Here is a 20,432-nt window from a genome sequence, read left to right as displayed (position 1 = left end):
AAGTATTCTACATATATTTTAAATTTATTTCTTAGTCAATTCTCATAATTATAGTGGTCCTGCTCATTGAACTGGTCCTGGAAGAACATTCAAATTACTTTATCTTATATTGATACGTGGCGAGAAATTGTTGAACCCCGGGAGAATCGTCTTGAATATATTATGAATTATATATTAAAGAAATACAGCAAAAGTTCGGGAGAAACCGGCTGTTGGGTGCCCACAGAAGGTGACAGCAGCCATAAAAGTTGCTGTTCAGCTTTCACCAATTCTAGTTTTGGTTCTCTCCAGCCTCTATAAATACCTTTCATCTATTCATGTCAAAGAGCAGATAAGTCGTGCTATTAGAAATAGTAAGAAAATCGAAGGAGTTGTGTTTAGGACAAGAGAAGCTTTTCTTCCAAAGAAGATGTGGCTGATCATGAAGGTTTTCCTCTTGCAAATTTTAGCGTTTCTACTTTTTGGTGGTGGCATCTATTGCCAAGCTTCAACCCGTCGGCTGACTTTTGTGGTAAATACTATATATGATTTTAGCCTTAACACCACCTTATGATCTTAATATTTAGGGAGTAGTATTACTCTCATTTTCCACCGTATGACCCCCATGGGGGTCTCGGGTACCCTGTGTCATTGAGTCATTCATGCAGGCTATCAATTTCTAATTGGTTATACACTTGCATGAATGGATCGATGCAACTATTCATGCATGTAATATGTCTTTAGGGATGAGGTTGCATGGTTAACTTTTAATTGGTTGCAGGTGAAGGAAGCTTCATATACAAGGCTTTGTAGCACCAAGAACATCTTAACAGTAAATGGACAATTTCCTGGACCAACTATATATGCTAAGAAAGGAGAGACGATCATTGTCGACGTTTATAACAAAGGAAAAGAAAACATCACCATTCATTGGTAGGTCTTGTGCGTATCTCAAAAAATGATAGCAATCGGTAGCATGCCTACATGACATACATTCTTTTATTTCTAAGAGGGGGTTGCAATATATTGCTTTGCAAATAAAGTCAAATTTAAACAATACTTTATGGTTATTTGCTTCAATTCCATTGAAATACAGTTGATGCCTCTTGTTACTATGACAATATGTTGTTGCATGCCATCTTTTGTTAGTCCAAAAATTAGTACTAGTTTTAATGTATAGTTATTGTTTTGCAGGCATGGGGTGAGCATGCCTAGATATCCATGGACAGATGGTCCTGAGTATATCACACAATGCCCAATTCAACCAGGGTCAAAGTTTAGCCAAAAGATCATCCTTTCCTTTGAGGAAGGCACTCTATGGTGGCATGCTCATAGTGATTGGACCCGAAATACCATTCATGGAGCTATAATCGTCTATCCCAAGAATGGAACCAAGTATCCTTTTCCCAAACCTAATGCAGAAATTCCCATCATATTAGGTATAAGTGTTGTTACTTTTAAAGGTTAATTTACATATCATGAATTAACCAACAAATCAAGGTCTAAAATTATTGGATTTGTTGAAATGCAGGACAATGGTGGAAGAGTGATGCGAATGTGGTTCGAGATGAAGCGCTTGCAACTGGAGCTGACCCCAATGCCTCTGATTCTTTATTGATAAATGGACAACCTGGTGATCTATTTCCATGCTCAAAATCAGGTACAAATTAAGTTTAACTTCCCATTTTAAAATTGTACATGATTTCATTTTCTTGTATTTTGACCATATTACTTTTTCTTATTAACATCAACATATTTAAAGCTTAATGCTAAAAAAGAGGAATGTAGCTATGAGGATGGTAGAGCCATGATTTAACACATAAGAAAAGGCTAGTCCGAATATAATTTTGAACTATGGAGCCAAATTTACACCCCTAATCACTTCATAATTGGTGGATCCTCATGGAAATTTTCTTTTTCTTTTCACTAGTCATAAGTATAAAAATTTCCCTTTCTAATTGCAGACACATTCAAGCTAACGGTGGATCATGGAAAGACCTATCTACTTCGCATAATCAATGCTGCCTTGCACGAGGCTCTCTTCTTCTCCATTGCCAAGCATAAAATGACAGTGGTTGGAACAGATGGTAGCTACACAAAACCATTGACACGAGATTATATCACAATATATCCTGGCCAAACCTACGATGTCTTACTAGAAGCTAACCAACACCCGGATCACTATTACATGGCAGCTAAAACTTATTCCATTGCCCCGGCAGCTCGTAATTTTTTTGACAACACAACCACCACAGCTATTGTACAGTACAGGGGATACTACACTCCATCTTCACCTCTCTCCTTGCCTTATTTGCCTACATACAATGACACAAATGCATCGGTTCAGGTCATGGCCGGCCTCCGAAGCTTAGCAGATGCGGAACATCCTTGCAATGTCCCATTGAGCCCGAGCACTAAACTGATTTACACTGTTGGTATGAACTCGTACCTATGCCCCAATAATTCATGTGCAGGGCCCAATGGGACGCGGTTCTCCGCAAGTATAAACAACATAAGCTTCCAATTCCCTACAATTGACATACTGCAAGCTTACTATTATAACATTAGTGGTGTATATGGAGATAAATTTCCTAGTGTTCCAGAACTGGTGTTCGATTTTACCACTGATATTATTCCCTTAGAGTATCAGACGCCGAAAAACGGAACAGAAGTAAGGGTGCTTGAGTATAACTCCACAGTGGAGATTGTTTTTCAAGGGACAAACTTGATTGCAGGGACACACCACCCCATGCATCTCCATGGATACAGTTTCTATGTTGTTGGATGGGGATTTGGGAATTTCGATAAAGATAAGGACCCATTGCACTACAATCTGGTGGATCCTCCCCTTCAGAGTACCATCTCCGTTCCTACGAAAGGTTGGGCTACAATCAGATTCGAGGCATCCAACCCTGGTATGTTGCAAGCACTCATGTGAATTTTTTTTTTTTAAAAAAAAACCCTTGAAACTGCCAACCTGCATACAAGGAAATAATTTTTCTTAATATTGTAATAAGTTAGGTGTAATGTTGGTATATTTTCTCTGTTGTAGGAGTGTGGTTCATGCACTGCCATGTAGAACGCCATCAGACTTGGGGCATGGACACTGCGTTCATAGTGAAAAATGGTAAACACCCAGAAGCTCAAGTGCTGCCTCCGCCATCTGACATGCCACCATGTTGAAGCTACAAAGAATTAACATGCCAAAGATATCATTGAATGTTTGCATTATTCAGCTCTTTGTTTAAAAAAAACGTTGACTAAGTATTCCTCTTGTATTAAAATAACAAGAATAATGTAAGGTTGTAGAATATTGTGTCTGGGATTATTATATAATTTGTCAATTTCTTGGATTGTTAAAAGTCTATAAAGATATTTTAGTTATTTATTCTTTTTCCTTTTCCTTTATGTTAGTGTAGTCTTGTGATATTATTACTAAAATAGGAGGTAAAAATATAAATTATATATCGATTATTTTAAATTTAGAAAAAAGTGCTTATTTTAATTTGAAATAAATAAATAGAAAAAAAAACTGATTTTATGTCAATTGTGTTAGACTTCAAAAATATTTTCTTATTTGCAAAATATTTTGAGTTGTAAAAGTAAAAATTAAACAAATCATTTCATGACCTTTTTCACAAGTATCCATTTACATCATAGTCTAATTTTAAAATATTTAAATAATCCAATTAATCTAAACTATATCATTTATAATTTTTTTAATTATTACTATGATACCTAACCTTGTATGGAATTGGAATAAAATGTGGATAAGTAAAAAATGTCAAATGAAAGATAATTTCAAACTTTTCTAATGCAACATGATATTTTATCATATTGAATAAAATTGGAATGGGCAAAAGTTGTCAAATCAAGACTTCCATGGCAAATTACACCATTGCATATCGCAAAGATTATTCTACAACATTATATTTGTAGACATTTAACAATCCAAGAAATTGAAAAACTATATAATAATCCCAGACACAATATTCTATAACTTTACATTATTCTTGTTATTTTAATACAAAAGGAATCCTTAGTCAACAATTTTTTTCTAATATTGGAGCAAACTTTTTATTTGTTTCTTATAAATTTCATTTGGGAATGATTTAAAAATAAATAAATAAAAGCCCTTCTAAATATTAAAAAGTAACTCTTTCTTACAAAAATTAATTAGGTGGATGGTAAGGTCAAATTCGGGATAGCTTCATAATTTTTGCTTTAACTGAAAATTAAAATAAAAACTAAAGTAATAATTTTAAAGGGGAAATATTGATATTGTAAAAGTTTTATTAAACATGAAAGAACTTCTTATATAAAAAAAAATGGAATTATAAAATTCTTATAAGAAATAACATTTTTATGAATTCTACATGAAACTTTTTTTTAAAAAAGTTACAAGGTTTTTTTAAAAAAAAAATTAAATAGGTATAAAAACTTTTATTTAACTCTTAAAAGTCAATCCAAATAAAATTTATATATATATTTGAAAATCACTTTTAAAAATCCAAAAAATCACTTAAAAATAATTTCCAAATATTTTTTTTAAGTTACATTTAAAAAACAAAAAATTAAATATGATTTGTTTTTACTAGTTATTTAAATTAAGGAAGCAGGAAAGGGTTTGCTCTAATGTAAAAAAAAATAAAAAATAAAATGAGGGTTTAAAAAGTAATTAAATCACTAAAAATAGAATTGGAGTTCCTTCAGTGTGCGGTTAGACTCAATTTATCCCCATGCAATGGAAATGGAAGATTTTTTATTTTTTATCTTTTATTTTTTTTCCTTTTCCTTTATCTGGTGTAGTCTTGTGATATTATTACTAAAATAGGAGGTAAAAATATAAATTATTATCAATTATTTTAAATTTAGGAAAAAAGTGCTTATTTTAATTTGAAATAAATAAGTAGAAAAAAAACTGATTTTATCTCAATTGTTAAAGACTTCATTAAAATTTTCTTATTTGCAAAATATTTTGAGTTGTAAAAGTAAAAATTAAACAAATCATTTCATGACCTTTTTCACAACATGATATTTTATCAAGTTGAATAAAATTGGAATGGTCAAAAGTTGTCAAATGAAGACTTCCATGGCAAATTCCACCATTGCATATCTCAAAGATTATTCTACAACATTATCTTTGTAGACTTTTAACAATCCAAGAAATTGACAAATAATATAATAATCCTAGACACAATATTTTACAACTTTACATTATTCTTGTTATTTTAACACAAAAGGAGAGACGATCATTATTAACGTTTATAACAAGGGAAAAGAAAATATCACCATTCATTGGTAGGTCCCATGCATGTCTTAGAGAAAGATAGCGGTTGGTAGCATGCCCGCATGACATACATTCTTTTATTTCTAAGAGGGGGCTACAATGTATTGCTTTGCAAATAAATTCAAATTTAAAACAATATTTTAGGGTTATTTGCATCAATTCCACTGAAATACAATTGATGCCTCTTGTTACTATGATAATATGCTATTGCATGCCATCTTTTGTTAGTCTAAAAATTAGTACTAGTTTTAACGTATAGTTATTGTTTTGTATACATGGGGTGAACATGCCTAGATATTCATGGACAGATGGTCCTGAGTATATCACACAATGCCCAATTCAACCAGGGTCAAAGTTTAGCCAGAAGATCATCCTTTCCTCCAAGAAGGCACTCTATGGTGGCATGCTCATAGTGACTAGACCCGAGCCACCGTTCATGGAGCTATAATTGTTTATCCCAAGAATGGAACCAAGCATCTTTTTTCCAAACCTAACGCAGAAATTCCCATCATATTAGGTATAAGTGTAGTTACTTTTAAAGGTTAATTTACATATCATGAATTAACGAGCAAAGCGAAATCTAAAATTATTGGAGTTGTTGAAATGCGGGACAATGGTGGAAGAGTGATGTGAATGCGGTTTGAGATGAAGGGCTTGCAACTGGAGCTGAGCCCAATGCCTCTGATTCTTTATTGATAAATGGACAACCCGGGGATCTATATCCATGCTCAAAATCAGGTATAAAGTTTAACTTCCCATTTTAAAATTGTACACTGATCTCATTTTCTTGTATGTTAACCATATTACTTTTTCTTATTAACATCAATATATTTAAAACTTAATGCTAAGAAAGAGGAATATAGCTCTGAGGATGGTAGAGCCATGATTTAACACATAAGGAAAGGTTAGTCCAAATAAATTTTGAACTATGGAGCCAAATTTACACCCCTAATCAATCAATCACTTCATAATTGGTGGATCCTCATGGAAAGTTTTTCTTTTTCTTTTTTCTAGTCATAAGTATACAACTTTCCCTTTCTAATTGCAGACACATTCAAGCTAACGGTGGATCATGGAAAGACCTATCTACTTCGCATAATCAATGCTACCTTGCACGAGGCTCTCTTCTTCTTAATTGCCAAGCATAAAATGACAGTTGTTGGAATAGATGGTAGCTACATGAAACCATTGACACGAGATTATATCACAATATATCCTGGCCAAACCTTCGATGTCTTACTAGAAGCTAACCAACGCCCGGATCACTATTACATGGCAGCTAAAATTTATTCCATTGCCCCGGCAGCTCAAAATTTTTATGATAACACAACCACCACAGCTATTGTACAGTACAGGGGATACTACACTCCATCTTCACCTCCCTCCTTGCCTCATTTTCCTGCATACAATGACACAAATGCTTCAGTTCAGGTCATGGCCAGCCTTCGAAGCTTAGCAGATGCGGAACATCCTTCCAATGTCCCATTGAGCCTGAGCACTAAACTGATTTACACTGTTTCTGTAAACTTGTTCCTATGCCCCAATAATTGATGTGCAGGGCCCAATGGGATGCGGTTCTCTGGAAGTATAAACAACATAAGCTTCCAATCCCCTACGATTGACATACTACAAGCTTACTATTATAACATCAGTGGTGTATATGGAGATAAATTTCCTAGCGTTCCACCACTGGTGTTCAATTTTACACCTGAATATCTTCCATTATAGTATTAGACGCCGGAAAACGGAACAGAAGTAAGGGTGCTAGAGTATAACTCCATGGTGGAGATTGTTTTTCAAGGGACAAACTTGGTTGTAGGGACACGCCACCCCATGCATCTCCATGGATACAGTTTCTACCTTGTTGGATGGGGATTTAGGAATTTCGATAAAAATAGGGACCCTTTGCGCTATAATTTGGTGGATCCTCCCTTTCAAAATACCATCTCTGTTCCTATGAATGGTTGGCCAGCAATCAGATTCGAGGCATCCAACCCTGGTATGTTGCAAGCACTCATGTCCTCTATTAAAAAAAAAAAAACCCTTGAAACTGCCAACCTGCATACCAAGGAAATAATTTTTCTTAATATTGCAATAAATTAGGTGTAATGTTGGTATATTTTCTTTGTTGCAGAAGTGTGGTTCATGCACTGCCATGTAGAATGCCATCTGACTTGGGGCATGGAAACTACGTTCATAGTGAAAAATGGTAAACACCCAGAAGCTCAAATGTTGCCTCCGCCATCCAACATGCCACCATGTTGAAGTTGCAAAGAATTAACATGCCAAAGATTTCATTATTTATCTTTTTTGTTCAAAAAAATTGTAGAATAATGTAAAGTTGTAGATTTCATTATTTATTTTTTGTTCAAAAAAATTGTTGACTAAGGATTCCTCTTGTATTAAAATAACAAGAATAATGTAAAGTTTTAGAATATTGTGTTTGGGATTATTATATTATTTGTCAATTTCATGGATTGTTAAAAGTCTATAAAGATAATGTTGTTGAATAATCTTTGAGATATGCAATGGTGGAATTTTCCATCGAAGTCTTGATTTGACAACTTTTGCCCATTCCAGTTCTTTTCAACATGATAAAAGTTTGAAATTATCTTTCATTTGACATTTTTTACTTATCCATATTTTATTCCAATAATTTTAAAAATTATAAATGATATAGTTTAGAGTGATTGGATTATTCAAATATTTTAAAATTAGACTATGATCTAAATGGATACTTGTGAAAAAGGTCATGAAATGATTTGTTTAATTTTTACTTTTAAAACTCAAAATATTTTGCAAATAAGAATATTTTTATGAAGTCTTACACAATTGAGAGAAAATCAGTTCTTTTCTATTTATTTATTTCAAATTAAAATAAGAACTCTAAGTCTATTTTTTAGTGATTTAATTACTTTTCAACCCTCAATTTTTTTTTTTTTTTTTTATTTTTAACATCAGAGTAAACCTTTCCTGCTTCCTTAAATTTAAATAACTAGTAAAAATAAATCATTTTTAATTTTTTGTTTTTTTAAATGTAAATTTTAAAAAAATGTTTAGAAATTATTTTTAAGTGATTTTTTGGATTTTTAAAAGTGATTTTCAAATATATATATATATATAAATTTTATTTGGATTGACTTTTAAGAGTTAAATAAAAGTTTTTATACGTATTTAATTTTGTTTTTATTTAAACCTACAACTTTAAAAAAAGGTTTCATGTAGAAGTCATAAAAATGTTATTTCTTATAAGAATTTTACAATTCTATTTTTGTTTATTTAAGAAATTCTTTCATGTTTAATAAAACTTTTACAATATCAATATTTCCCCTTAAAAATTGTTACTTTAATTTTGATTTTATTTTTTAGTTAAAGCAAAAACTATGAAGCTATCCCGAATTTGACCTTACCATCCACCTAATTAAATTTTATAAGAAAGTGTTACTTTTTAATATTTAGAAGGGCTCTTATTTATTTATTTTTAAATCATTCCCAGATTAAATTTATAAGAAAGAAAGAAAATGTTTGCTCCAATATTAGAAAGAAATACAAATTTTAAAACATGGATTGAAGCGATTATAGAACTTTGTTACATATTTAAAATTAGGATTTCCTAATTTCTTACAACTTCAATCTCCAATATTTGTTCTTTATCTAAAATCTAACATAAGGAATGGTTGTCTACTCATAATACATGACATGAAATATAATTTTGTTTTAGGCAACATGAAATTCAATGAATTAAAATCAAAGAGCTAGTGAGGATCCATATTTCTCCCTGTGCATGGTATTTGACAGTGGTCCACATGAAATTTATTTCTAGTCAAAGCATTTTTATTATATAATTTTAGATGCATTTGCCTTTTTATTGAATAGAAAAAACTAAAATATTTAATTTTTTCTAAACATCATCTTAGTGTTAGAAATACCCCCTATATTTCAAATCAAAATTAGAGGACAACAACCATTTTATTTCAATAATAAATAATACAATTATTATTATAATGGCTAAACATCAGCCTATCATTCGAGTAAACACACACACACACACACACACACACACACACACACACACACACACATATATATATATATATATATATATATATATGTATGTATGTAAATAAATAATGCCAATATCATTATTTTAGGTTATGGAATAAATCTTTCATGCAATCATTTCAATAATTCCTTTAAATAACAGAAATAAATATTTAATTTACAAACTTTGTGCAGAGATAGAGATAGGATAAAAAATAAAAATAAAAATAATATATACAAACTCCTCTAACAAACCATGATTAAACCTAAATAATAATATTTTTAATACCTAAACAATATTCATATTTAATATTTTGTTTTACTTTTACCTTTTTGCTTTATTTTATTATTAAGTCCCTATTTTTAGGTTCAATATGTTTTTTTAAAAAAATATTTTCCGCTTAATTTTTACAGATATATATCAAATGTTGGAAGATGTCTTTTTATATAATTGGATACCAATTTTTTTCTTTTTTGTTATCATTATTTTTGCATAATTACCATATATTCCCTACCCTATGATTGGCGTATGGTTCACACATCATATATCATCTAATAAGAGAGCTTAACACATTCTAGCCATTTTCATGCTAAAGAGGGGTCCACAAGTAGATTCCCATGCCAAAAAAAGTCAAGCAAAAGTTGACTTCAAGCCTTGACTAGTTGCCACTAGTTGTCCAACCTTGCCCCAAGGTTCATTCATCTTTCTTATCTTATGAATTGGTGTGAAGATAACTCTATATGAAGGGAGGAATGCTTATTGAAGAATAGAGTAAAAATATGATGTCAAATAGAGTAGTAGATGTAGAAATGCAGGAATAAAGAGGAAGATATACAATCTTGGTATAGTTCTTAATTTTTATTTATAAAGATTGTGTTTGATTTTTAGAAATGCAAGGGAAAGGACCAAAAAAATACTATGGAAAGATATTTTCCTTAGTTTAGGTGACATGAAAAATATGATGGAAATAAATATAAAAGAAAATGCTAAAGAAAATATTGTAATATTTTCCCTTCTACTTTCCTTAAAAATTAGTGAGGAAAATAAGAGAGAAAGAGAAGGGGAAAGTTGGAGGAAATTTTATCAAGCTCACATTATCTTCTTCATCGAGTCTCCAATTCATCTAACTTCCTCTTCACTAGTAGCTATGGCTTCCCACCACCATCTATCCTTTCAACAACTACCACCATACTCCAATCATCTTCCAATACCTCCCAAAACCAACCCTCTTCAAGTACACAAGTTCCCATGGATGAATTGCATTCTTCAAATCTAGTCAATGTGTTCGAATCCATGTCTTCATATCAGGTATGGATTGAATTCATTCCTCTCTTAACCTCACACCTTGATGTTTTGTAGATGTAGGTCTTCTCTCAATGTACCTTTTTTTTTTTTTTCATTCTTAGAAATCTTAACACTTGAATTTTTTAGATATGGAAAATTTGATACTACTCTTTGTAATTGGATTTCATGTTTCTCTTGTGTTTTCCTTTTTTAATCCATGTGCTTCCATTTGATTTTGAATACAAGAAATTTAATTTTTCATTTCATACTACAAGACTTAATAGCAACAATGAGGACATTATATGTTTGAGGAATTACCTATAAGAGAATTTAACACACTAGTGAAACTATTGCTATAGCCAAAGAAAAAATAACTTAGAAAGCTAAAAAAAAAAAGAAAAGAAAAAAAGCATGCAGAACAAGTATAATAATAGTATTGTGGTTGGGTATGAGAAAATTATAGAAGAGGAAGCATTCTTGATGTGGTAGATTTGCAATTGAATGAGATTTTCAACAAGGAGCAAGATCTCCCTTCTGTGTAGCCTTTTGTCTTACCTTATTGGGATTTATCTTATTATAGCTTTTGATGTTAGCTTAGACAATGAAAACTTCATGAACTAAAACTATCAACTTGTCTTTTACCACTAAATAGTTTCTTTCTTAATATTTATGTAGTAAGTATTCTTAGCAAATACAACTTGGTTTGCTGCTAAAGTTTTTCCTCAATACTTTATTATCATGATTGGTAAATATCTCTTAGATCAATTCTGTGAAGTTTGCAAATTCCCTTTTAAAAATTATAAACAACTTATCCAACTTTAGAAGCCTTCTTAATTAATGCACAACCAATTACATATGTTCAAAAGATCATTCTCTCTTGCAGTAGCTCTTTAGATTATTCTTGCCAAATTTCCTTTGTTGTGGAAGTGTTTAGTGTATGCATGTAGTTAACCAACTTGAAGCATTGTATCGATAAGGTGCTTGAGATAAGCCTCTATATTGAGCTAATAAGCAATTCCATTAACTTCAAACTTGATCACTTTCATTTGGCCCCCAAATCTTGAATTTCTATTGTTTGATAGATAAGCCTAACTAGCCTTGGATAATAGTTCATGGGCAACCCATTAGCATTTGTCTCAAATTATACTAGAAAAAGGTCTCCACAGACTATTTGTAAACTTCCCCAATAGCAAAACTTGTCATGTATGTGCCATTGGTTCTTTCTACTTGAATTACTTTATTTTGGTAGTGTAGTGAAACTAGAGATCAAACTAGTTTAAGTATTTGGATTATGAAAGGTTTGACCTAGATCACTTACTAAAAGTGGATTGGCAAACAAACCCAAGCAGTAGAAGGGGGGGGGTGCAAATATAATTTACTTGGATTTTGGAGTTTTGTGGACAATCTTGAGACTTTGTGAGTGAAACCATGCCATCCAAAGCTAACTTAGCTAGGCTACAGTTTGGTGTTGGAGGCCTAGATCCTAACTCTCATCGCTTTATTACAAATAAAAAGTTGCTTATGGCATAAGGCATGACCTAACATTTAAAATTCGTGTACCGTGGAACTTAATAATGATGATAATATAATTTCAAGTCATGAGCACCCAATATGTCAATAATACTACTCATTGACTTACTCCCAATAAGAAAATAACCCATTGGTTTGCTCCTACACATTATTTTAAAAAAAAAACTATTTTTATCTAAAACAAATCAATCATTTTGGTTCTATGGTCAATGTAGAGAAAAAAAATATATAGGCTCAATATTTTGGTCTAAATTAAGTTAACTAAATTGAATCAAACTAATATTAAGTTGGATTAGTTTGAGTCAATAAATAAATTTATTATACTTTAGTTAAAACCAATCAACTCCTATTTGATTCTTGGATTGGTTATAATCCAACCTAGCTAAATGTATATATCCCTAACTTCGTGTTCTTGTCATAAATCCTTTAGGTTACCCCCATATACTCTTAATTTATATAGCCATTCAAAGAAAGATAATCTTAATGTCCATTTAATAGATTTCTAATCTCAATATGGAAACTAATAATATCAAATTTCTATTTGATGTTATCTAACTAAAGCATAAATATCAAATTGCTTAAATTCCTTTTATCTACTTAATCCATTAATGTATGCAATATTTCTTTTGAAATTTTTTCTACTAAATAAACTATAAATTCATGGATAAAATATTTCTCTATTTAACTCCTTGATTCATGCCCAGTTGGGTGTTTATCAAAACATTTATTAAACCTACAACACCTTATACTAGGGTAGCAAAGACAAAGCTACTATAGTATAGTGGCTCTAGGATTGTCCACAGGGATGGGTTTTCTTTGTACACTTAACATACATTAATGAAATGAGAAATGGTGATTTCCTTTTTTGGAAATTTAGTTTTTAATGAAAATAAGATTGATTGGAAAGGTTGATTTTAAGTTAAGCATACATAAACAACTGAAATTACTACAAAAAGAGTCTCTTGGAGCTATAGGTTACTAGGATCAAGTTCCTGTTGCAAAGTGGGAAATTCCGGATCTTCTCCTCGCATTGGGGGCAATAACATAAAGGATGGTTATCTCCCAAACCGGATTTGTATTTAGCAAATAAGTTTTGATCCAAAGGGTTCTTGAAAAATGGTAGTTGCTTCCCATTAATGGCTTTAAACACTAAAGACCCTCACCTTGAACTACCTTCCAATGGCTCGTACTTGATAACTAATGGACATCCATGGATCTAGCAATTAGCATCCTTAGAATCCTAAAAGCTTACCAAGTATTGGCCATTCAAGGTGATTCTAAGGGATTAAAGCTGAAACTTGAAATACAAACCATTAATGATACACAACTACCTTCATTTAAAGCAAGGAAAACTCCCACATTTGTATCCGGGTCCTTTACCTAGCTTCCATCACTCCAAGAAACGTGAAACTTAGCCACTCATCCTCTGAGAAATCATCCTCAAAGGGTGTTTGGCTAGAAAGAAAGTGAAGAGAAAATGAGAAGGAAAGGCAGAGAAAAACTCGTCTTTACAAAAGTATCTAAAACATAATATCTAACATAACATAATATGATTTGAGAGGTTTTCCAACCCTTATTTATAGTCCTAAACAAACCCTAATGTCATTTATCTATTACAAAAGGAGTAAAAAGGAAAAATTACAGTTCTGGAGAAAAATCTCGAAGGTCGGTGCGCACAAAGTGATTTTTTGCACACCCTGCGAAACTTTGGCACACCCTGGCAAAATTTGGCATACCCTGCAAAACTAATGATTTTGCCTTGCGAAATGCTCTGTTTTCCTCCATCTTACTACTAATAGCTTTGCCAACCCCTTTCCAAGTTTGGCAAGGGGTTTTGAAGTGCTCCAAAGCTCGGATTCTTCATGTGCTCCAAACTCTCCCTCAATCTTGGCCTGTTTCAATGATAAAAAAGCTACCAAAAATACTAAAACTTACCAAAAATTGGTTAGTAACATTTGCTAGGTCCTTAACATGCCAATTGGGATAAAAGATCTAACTACTACTCAAAAGTGCTTAATATAATTAAGTTTAAGCTTATAAAAATGCACTTTTTGAGTAGTAATCACTCCTACCGTATCACCTTGTTTCATTGTCTTTCTTGTTAGATTTTCCATTTTAAACATTTTTTTTCTTTTGAAATCTATTTGTTCCATTATACTTTGTATCTTTTATGATCAAAGATTTTAAAACTCACAACATTCATTGATTTAGTAATTGTATTATATTTTAAGTCTAAGAAATACAATTGTGAACTCTCATTTTTCATGTGTGTCTCACTTGATGGCGAGACTTGTTTTTATTATAAAAAACTATTTTTTTTTCAGGTTAGAGTCGTCACTCATTTTTGTTTATTTTTAAAAGAAAAAAAATAAAGCCATATTGTTACTCATTTTTTAAAGAAAAGACGTGTCAGTAAAAACCTAGTTCGAATCTAGAAGTCAGGTTACCTATTGGGAAGGTACCATATGAGAAGGTACCATAGGCTAGCACCCCTTTAAGCCTTAAAAAGGTTTTTAGTAAGCGCGTAAAAGGGAATTATTACAATCAATTAATTAATTAATCACAGATACTGAAAAAAAGAATGATAAGTACACAGAATAATGCAAAAGCAAATTATAAGGATATGTGGAAATGATACATGAGAGAGGCACAAAATAATTTCTGACAAAGATTTTATTATTTCAAATATCATAATATAATTTCCAAAAATTTTCGAAGAATTCATTTATTTTAACAACAATTTCAAATTAGTAATTTAAATTTATTTATTCACAAAGCTTCAATTTATTATAAAAGATTTGATTTGATTTGTTGTACAAGAAATGATTTTTGCTTACCTTATTAAGAAGAGGGGTGAATTTTACTAATTTATTTAAAAAAATGTTTTGATTCAATCTTTATTTATTTATTTATTTTTTTAAAAAAAATCTACAAACTTAAAGAAAGATATTTCCAAGTTTATAAGAAGGAATTTCAACCCACTTTTATTAAAAACATATTTTTTTATTTTACCTAGAAAAAAATTCTTTATTATTAATTTATTTAGAGAAAGAATTTCACAAATTTGTTCCCAAGGATTCCAACTTTATTAAGAAAGAATTCTAGATTTCATCTAGTAGGAGATTAGTTTACCAATTAATTAAAAAAGGTCTTTTAGTTCGATTTAAAGGTTTACTCATGCTATTCTTATTTAAAAAATAAAAATAAAAATTCTTTAAGACCTCTTGTAGATCCCTATGTGGACGCTACCCGGGAGTTGAAATTTTTTCATTTTTGAAGTGAGGGGACCTCTTTCTAGAGGGGGCGAGCTGCATGGACGTGTGGCAACCACCACCAACTTGCCATGGTGGTGGTTTAGAGAGAGACATCTCTGAGCAAGAGATGATGGATGGAACGGGAGCTAACAAGGTAGAGATGAGGGGAATGAGGGAGCTGTAGAGCATGATCTGAGCATGCGATGAGGAGCGGTTTTTTTTAGGACAGAGGTGAGTCTACAAAAAAAAAAAAAAAAGGGTGAGATGAATGGAAGAGAAGCAGAACAGAGAGAGAGTTGAAGGAAAAGAAGCCGAACACAGTTTCACTTAAGGAGCTCAGGTATGGCCACTACAGGTTGCCTTACTTTAGGTTTTCTTTGTTTTCCTTTCTTGTTATTGCTATTCTGAGCATCATCTACTATTGGCTTGGGTATGGGTATCATGTCATGCATTTAGTTTTATTTATTGATCTTTGAATTGTTTGGTTTGGGCCATAATATGTTCATGTTTCATTTTTTATTGGTTTTGTTGAAATTAGTTCGATTTTGTTTTGGTTCTTTATGAAATGCTCGCGACCGTGTTTCGATCCTTACTTAGAATATGTTTTGGCTCACTCACCAACCCCAGCCCGTTGGCAAACAATGAAATGTTGCTTGTTTGATTACTCACCCATTATCTGCCTTTCCTCCATTCTCCTTGGGTTTCATTCTCTATGTTCCTGCATCCATGTTTTCTTCCCTTCCTTTCTTGGGTGTCCTGGCTATGGAGGTCATGATATCAAAAATATTTTTGAGAGAGATGGAAACTTTGTGAAGATCGGGTAAAATGGGTTTGCTCATGGTTGGTCAGATACAGAGGTGGTCTTCGTTTATGGGAGTTCTCAGCTTGTGGCATTTTGGGTTGGATGTTTAAGGGTTCGCACTATGGAGATGCTTCTCTGGCATTTGCGTTGCTCTCCATAATTGATAAATGAATATGAAATCTTCGAGCTTTGTACCATGGTTAGAGCATGTAGGGAAGTCGACAAAAAAAAAAAAAAAAAACTCATCCAAGCTATCACAGGGCACCGTAGCTCATCACGGTCTTCATCCTGAAGCCATTCATTAACACTGGGAAGGTTGTATGCTTGGGAAAAGAAGCTTTATGACGAGGTTAAGGCTGGAGGTAGCACTCAGAAAATTTACAAGAGGAAATGTTCACAACTGAGAAACAAGGATATGAGGAGGGAGGTGAACTGGTGTTCCAAATGCAAGAGGAAGCTAGGACTGATCGGCTTTCGGTACCGGTGTGGCAAGATGTTCTGCTCGAATCATCGGTACTCCGATCGGCATGAGTGCAGGTTCGATTACAAGGCGGCAGGACGGGCAATGATCGCGAAGGAGAATCCGGTGGTGAAGCCGGCGAGGATTCTCAAAGTTTGATCGATGGTATCTGTTTGTTTGGATGGGAAATGGGTTTAATGCTCCATGCATGGCTGCACTAGTTATGAGACTTTTAATGGTTTTGATGGTGGTGGTGGATAAGGGGTATGGAAAATGGGTTCTAGCAGTGCATGGAGCTACTTATGGAAAATGGGTTTATCGCCACTGTACTGGACATGAGTAATTTGCACACGAGGATCACCACAACCCATTTTTATTTATTTATTATTTATTCACATTTGGATATCAAAATAATTTTCTAAAATTCCAATTTTCGAAATTTAATGTTCCGAAATTCTATTCTCAAATTTACTTTTCAAAATAATTTCTCAAAATTCTAATTTTCCAAGATTTCATTTTTTTTTTTAATTTAATTTTCCGAAATTCTATCCTCAAAATAATTTTCCTAGATTCCAATCTTCAAAATTTAATTTTCCGAAATATAATCTTCAAATAAATTTTCCGAAAATTCCAACATTCCAAATTTAATATTTTTTTAAAATGCCACCTTCAAATAAATTTTCGAAACTCCAATTTCTTTCAAATCTAATTTAAAAAAAAAAATAATAAATAAAATTCCATTCTCAAATGATTCTTCAAAATCCTCTTTTCTTAAATTTAATTTTCAAATTTCTATTTTCAAATAATTTTTTGAAATTCCTATCCTTCATGTTTGATCTTTAAAATTTTCATCTTTAAATAACTCTTCAAAATGTCGATTTCCAAATTTAATTCTTAATTTCTAAAGTCCCAATTTTCACATTTATTGATTTAATGATTATTATTTTCATTATTATCATTATTCTATTTGTTCATTTTTAAAATTCCAATTTTCACATTTATTTATTTAATCATTATTATTTTCGTTATTATTATTATTATTCTATTTATTTATTTATTTAAAAAAAATCCATCTTTAAATAATTCTTCAAAATTCCGATTTTGAAACTTAATTCCCAATTTCCAAAATTCCAATTCTCATATTTATTTATTTAATCATTATTATTTTTGTTATTATTATTATTCTATTTATTTATTTATTTATTTATTTTTTAAATTCCATCTTTAAATAACTTTTCAAAATTCCAATTTCTTTCAAATTTAATTCCCAAAATTCCGATTTTTAAATCTAATTTTCAAAATGCTAATTTTCAAATAATTTTAGAGCTTTCAATTTTTTTGAATAATTTTGATTTCACTCCAGTTTTCAAATATTTCTTTAATTCTACTACTCTTCATCTTTCCTTAAGGTTCAGGGACACCAAAAATCCTGTTTTTAGTAAACTTGTTGCCCTTTTCTCTCAGGCAAGCACCTTCATAAATTTTTCTTTGATTTAAAAACAATTTTTCTATTCCTCTTGATTTTTAAATAAGCAAGAATGAATTTTTCACAATTCCAAAATAATGGAATTTGTGAGACTAATTCATGCAAGATAAATTGGGCTTTGGTGGGGGCCCTGCACTTGAGTTTTCTCTCTTGATTGTCAGTTGTTATGCTTAATGAATATTGCTTGATCTTTCTCTTACTATTTGATATGCATGTGATGATTTTATACTTGAGCTAACCTTGTTTCCATGATAGCACACTATTAATTGCTGCTAAGGTACAATCTCATTCCCACTTCATTTATTCTAATGCATGATTCACTTTATTATTTGATTATTTCACCGGTATCCATTGAATTCCTCATCAATTGCCACATCTGGCTTACCTTATTAAGTAAAAACCCATTTTTAGGGACTTAGAGGGGTACTATGGTCTTTACCGTACCTTCCCGATAAGTAACCTGACCCCCGAACCTGTATTTGGTTTCTCATAGACTGTCCTTTCCGAATAAGGAGTCACATTTAGGGTTTTTTTTTCTTATTTTGTTTACCCTTTAAAAATAAAACAAAAATAAGTGGCGACTCCAAGTATTTCCTAAAAAAAAAAAAATCAAATTTTCACCAAATAAATAAAAAAGCCAGTTTCGCCATCGAGTGGGAAAGCATCGAGCAAAAATACGGGGTCCACACCTCTATTTATAAAAATTACTTTTGAAAAAAATGTATGATCACCTCTAAGATAATGGTTATGGCCCAATGTAGGGAGTCAAATAGAGTGGTTATGCTTAGTATAAACTATTATTTCAGAAAAAAATAAAATAAATAAATCATCAACTGAGTGAGCTATGTCCCAACATGAATATATCAAGTCAAAATGGGTAAGGCCCCAACAAATTAATCATCTCCAAAATCAAGCAATGATAAGAGGAGTATGCCCCAGTATATAAGGTAACATCTGAAATGTTCAAACCTTGGTGAAAGGTAATCTCTAGAATGGTTATGTCGTAATATACACAATCTCATCAAGATAGACCTCTACTTTAGTATAAATTATCAAATAAAAATCAAACTTTATCCTATATATATATATATATATATATATATATATATATATATATATATATATATATATATATATATATATATATATATATCTGTATATGTCGATATGAATCCAAGTGACTCCTAGTCCATTATGCTCTATGAGAGGGAATAAAGTGGCTATGTCCTAGTATGAATCATCAAATCAAAATCAAACTCTATCGTAGATCTTAAAAATGGATATATGTTGATATGAATCCAAGCAACTCCTGATCCATCATGCTCCATGAGAAGGAATAAAGTGACTATGCCTTATGATAGGTTATCATCTCAAAATCAATCATCAATGAAAGGGGTATACACCAGTATAAACTCTCTAAGGTGGCTATGCCTCAATGTAAATTGTCAAATCAAAATCAAACTCTATCCCAAATCTAAAAAATGAATATATGTAGACATGAATCCAAGTGGCTCCTGATCTATCATTCTCCATGAGAAGGAATGAAGTGACTATGCCCTAACATAAGTTATCATCTAAAAAATTAATCACCAATAAGAGGGCTACGTCCCAATATAAACTCTCTGAGATGGATTTGCCCCAGTGTAAATCGTCAAATCAAAATCAAACTTTATCCTATATCTTAAAAATAGATATATGTCGATATGAATATGAGTGACTCTTGATCTATCATACTCCATGATTACTACTCAAAAAGTGCTATTTGATAGCTTGTAATTAACTCTTTTAAACACTTTTGAGTAGTAGTTATTACCTTTTAACCCAATTAACATATTAAGGACCCTTGCAATCAATTCTAATCAAATTGTGTTAAGTTTTGGTGTTTTGATAGCTTTTTGATCACCAAAGCAATCCAAGATTGAGGAGAGTTATTTGGAATCCATGGAAAAGCAATGGAAAGCTCAGAAACATGAAGAACCGAAGCTTTGAAGTCCTTTGCCATAAGCAAACCCGAAATGCAAGGAGGGGAAGCAAAGAGAAATCTGTCATGAAGCATTCTTGATAACAGTCATGTCAGCCACTTTTGGAGCACTTCCTGGATTCCAATTTATGCATGTTATATGCCATTTCGAAGATCAGGAAGTCAAAAATCCAATGCTTCAAACGGTACATGATTCGAAGTTGAAATGAAGGAGTTACAACCATTGCAAGCAGATCACTCCAAGTTGAAGGAAATTTTTGCACGGCTGCGAAATCAGCCTTGGGCTACGAAAATGTTGTCCTTTTGCTACGAAAATTTCGTAGC

The 20,432-nt window shown here is 31.8% G+C and overlaps 2 protein-coding genes across 2 annotated transcripts; both read left to right on the top strand.

Moving 5' to 3' along the window:
- Window positions 1–331: 331 nt before the first annotated feature.
- On the top strand, window positions 332–3,311 carry LOC100853445 (laccase-15-like). Its single transcript, XM_003634875.4, has 6 exons — window positions 332–511; window positions 761–912; window positions 1,174–1,418; window positions 1,511–1,639; window positions 1,944–2,894; window positions 3,032–3,311. Exons 1-6 carry the CDS (start codon window positions 410–412, stop codon window positions 3,160–3,162), a joined length of 1,710 nt encoding a protein of 569 aa, XP_003634923.2. The 5' UTR covers window positions 332–409; the 3' UTR covers window positions 3,163–3,311.
- Window positions 3,312–6,418: 3,107 nt separating this feature from the next.
- On the top strand, window positions 6,419–7,534 carry LOC100853595 (laccase-14-like). The gene is made up of 3 exons (XM_019217853.1): window positions 6,419–6,790; window positions 7,004–7,268; window positions 7,404–7,534. Exons 1-3 carry the CDS (start codon window positions 6,419–6,421, stop codon window positions 7,532–7,534), a joined length of 768 nt encoding a protein of 255 aa, XP_019073398.1.
- Window positions 7,535–20,432: the final 12,898 nt, after the last annotated feature.

The sequence above is a fragment of the Vitis vinifera genome, chromosome 18 (genome assembly GCF_030704535.1).
Source record: "Vitis vinifera cultivar Pinot Noir 40024 chromosome 18, ASM3070453v1".
In the NCBI taxonomy this organism is placed as follows: Eukaryota; Viridiplantae; Streptophyta; class Magnoliopsida; order Vitales; family Vitaceae; genus Vitis; species Vitis vinifera.
This window is presented reverse-complemented; position numbering and strand designations above follow the sequence as displayed.

Coding starts and splice junctions, on each gene's coding strand:
- LOC100853445 (XM_003634875.4), top strand. CDS start 410: ATGTGGCTGATCATGAAGGTTTTCCTCTTGCAAATTTTAGCGTTTCTA. Junction 512..760: donor CCCGTCGGCTGACTTTTGTG/GTAAATACTATA, acceptor AATTGGTTGCAG/GTGAAGGAAGCTTCATATAC. Junction 1,419..1,510: donor AGAAATTCCCATCATATTAG/GTATAAGTGTTG, acceptor GTTGAAATGCAG/GACAATGGTGGAAGAGTGAT.
- LOC100853595 (XM_019217853.1), top strand. CDS start 6,419: ATGACAGTTGTTGGAATAGATGGTAGCTACATGAAACCATTGACACGA. Junction 6,791..7,003: donor AACTGATTTACACTGTTTCT/GTAAACTTGTTC, acceptor TTATAGTATTAG/ACGCCGGAAAACGGAACAGA. Junction 7,269..7,403: donor ATTCGAGGCATCCAACCCTG/GTATGTTGCAAG, acceptor TCTTTGTTGCAG/AAGTGTGGTTCATGCACTGC.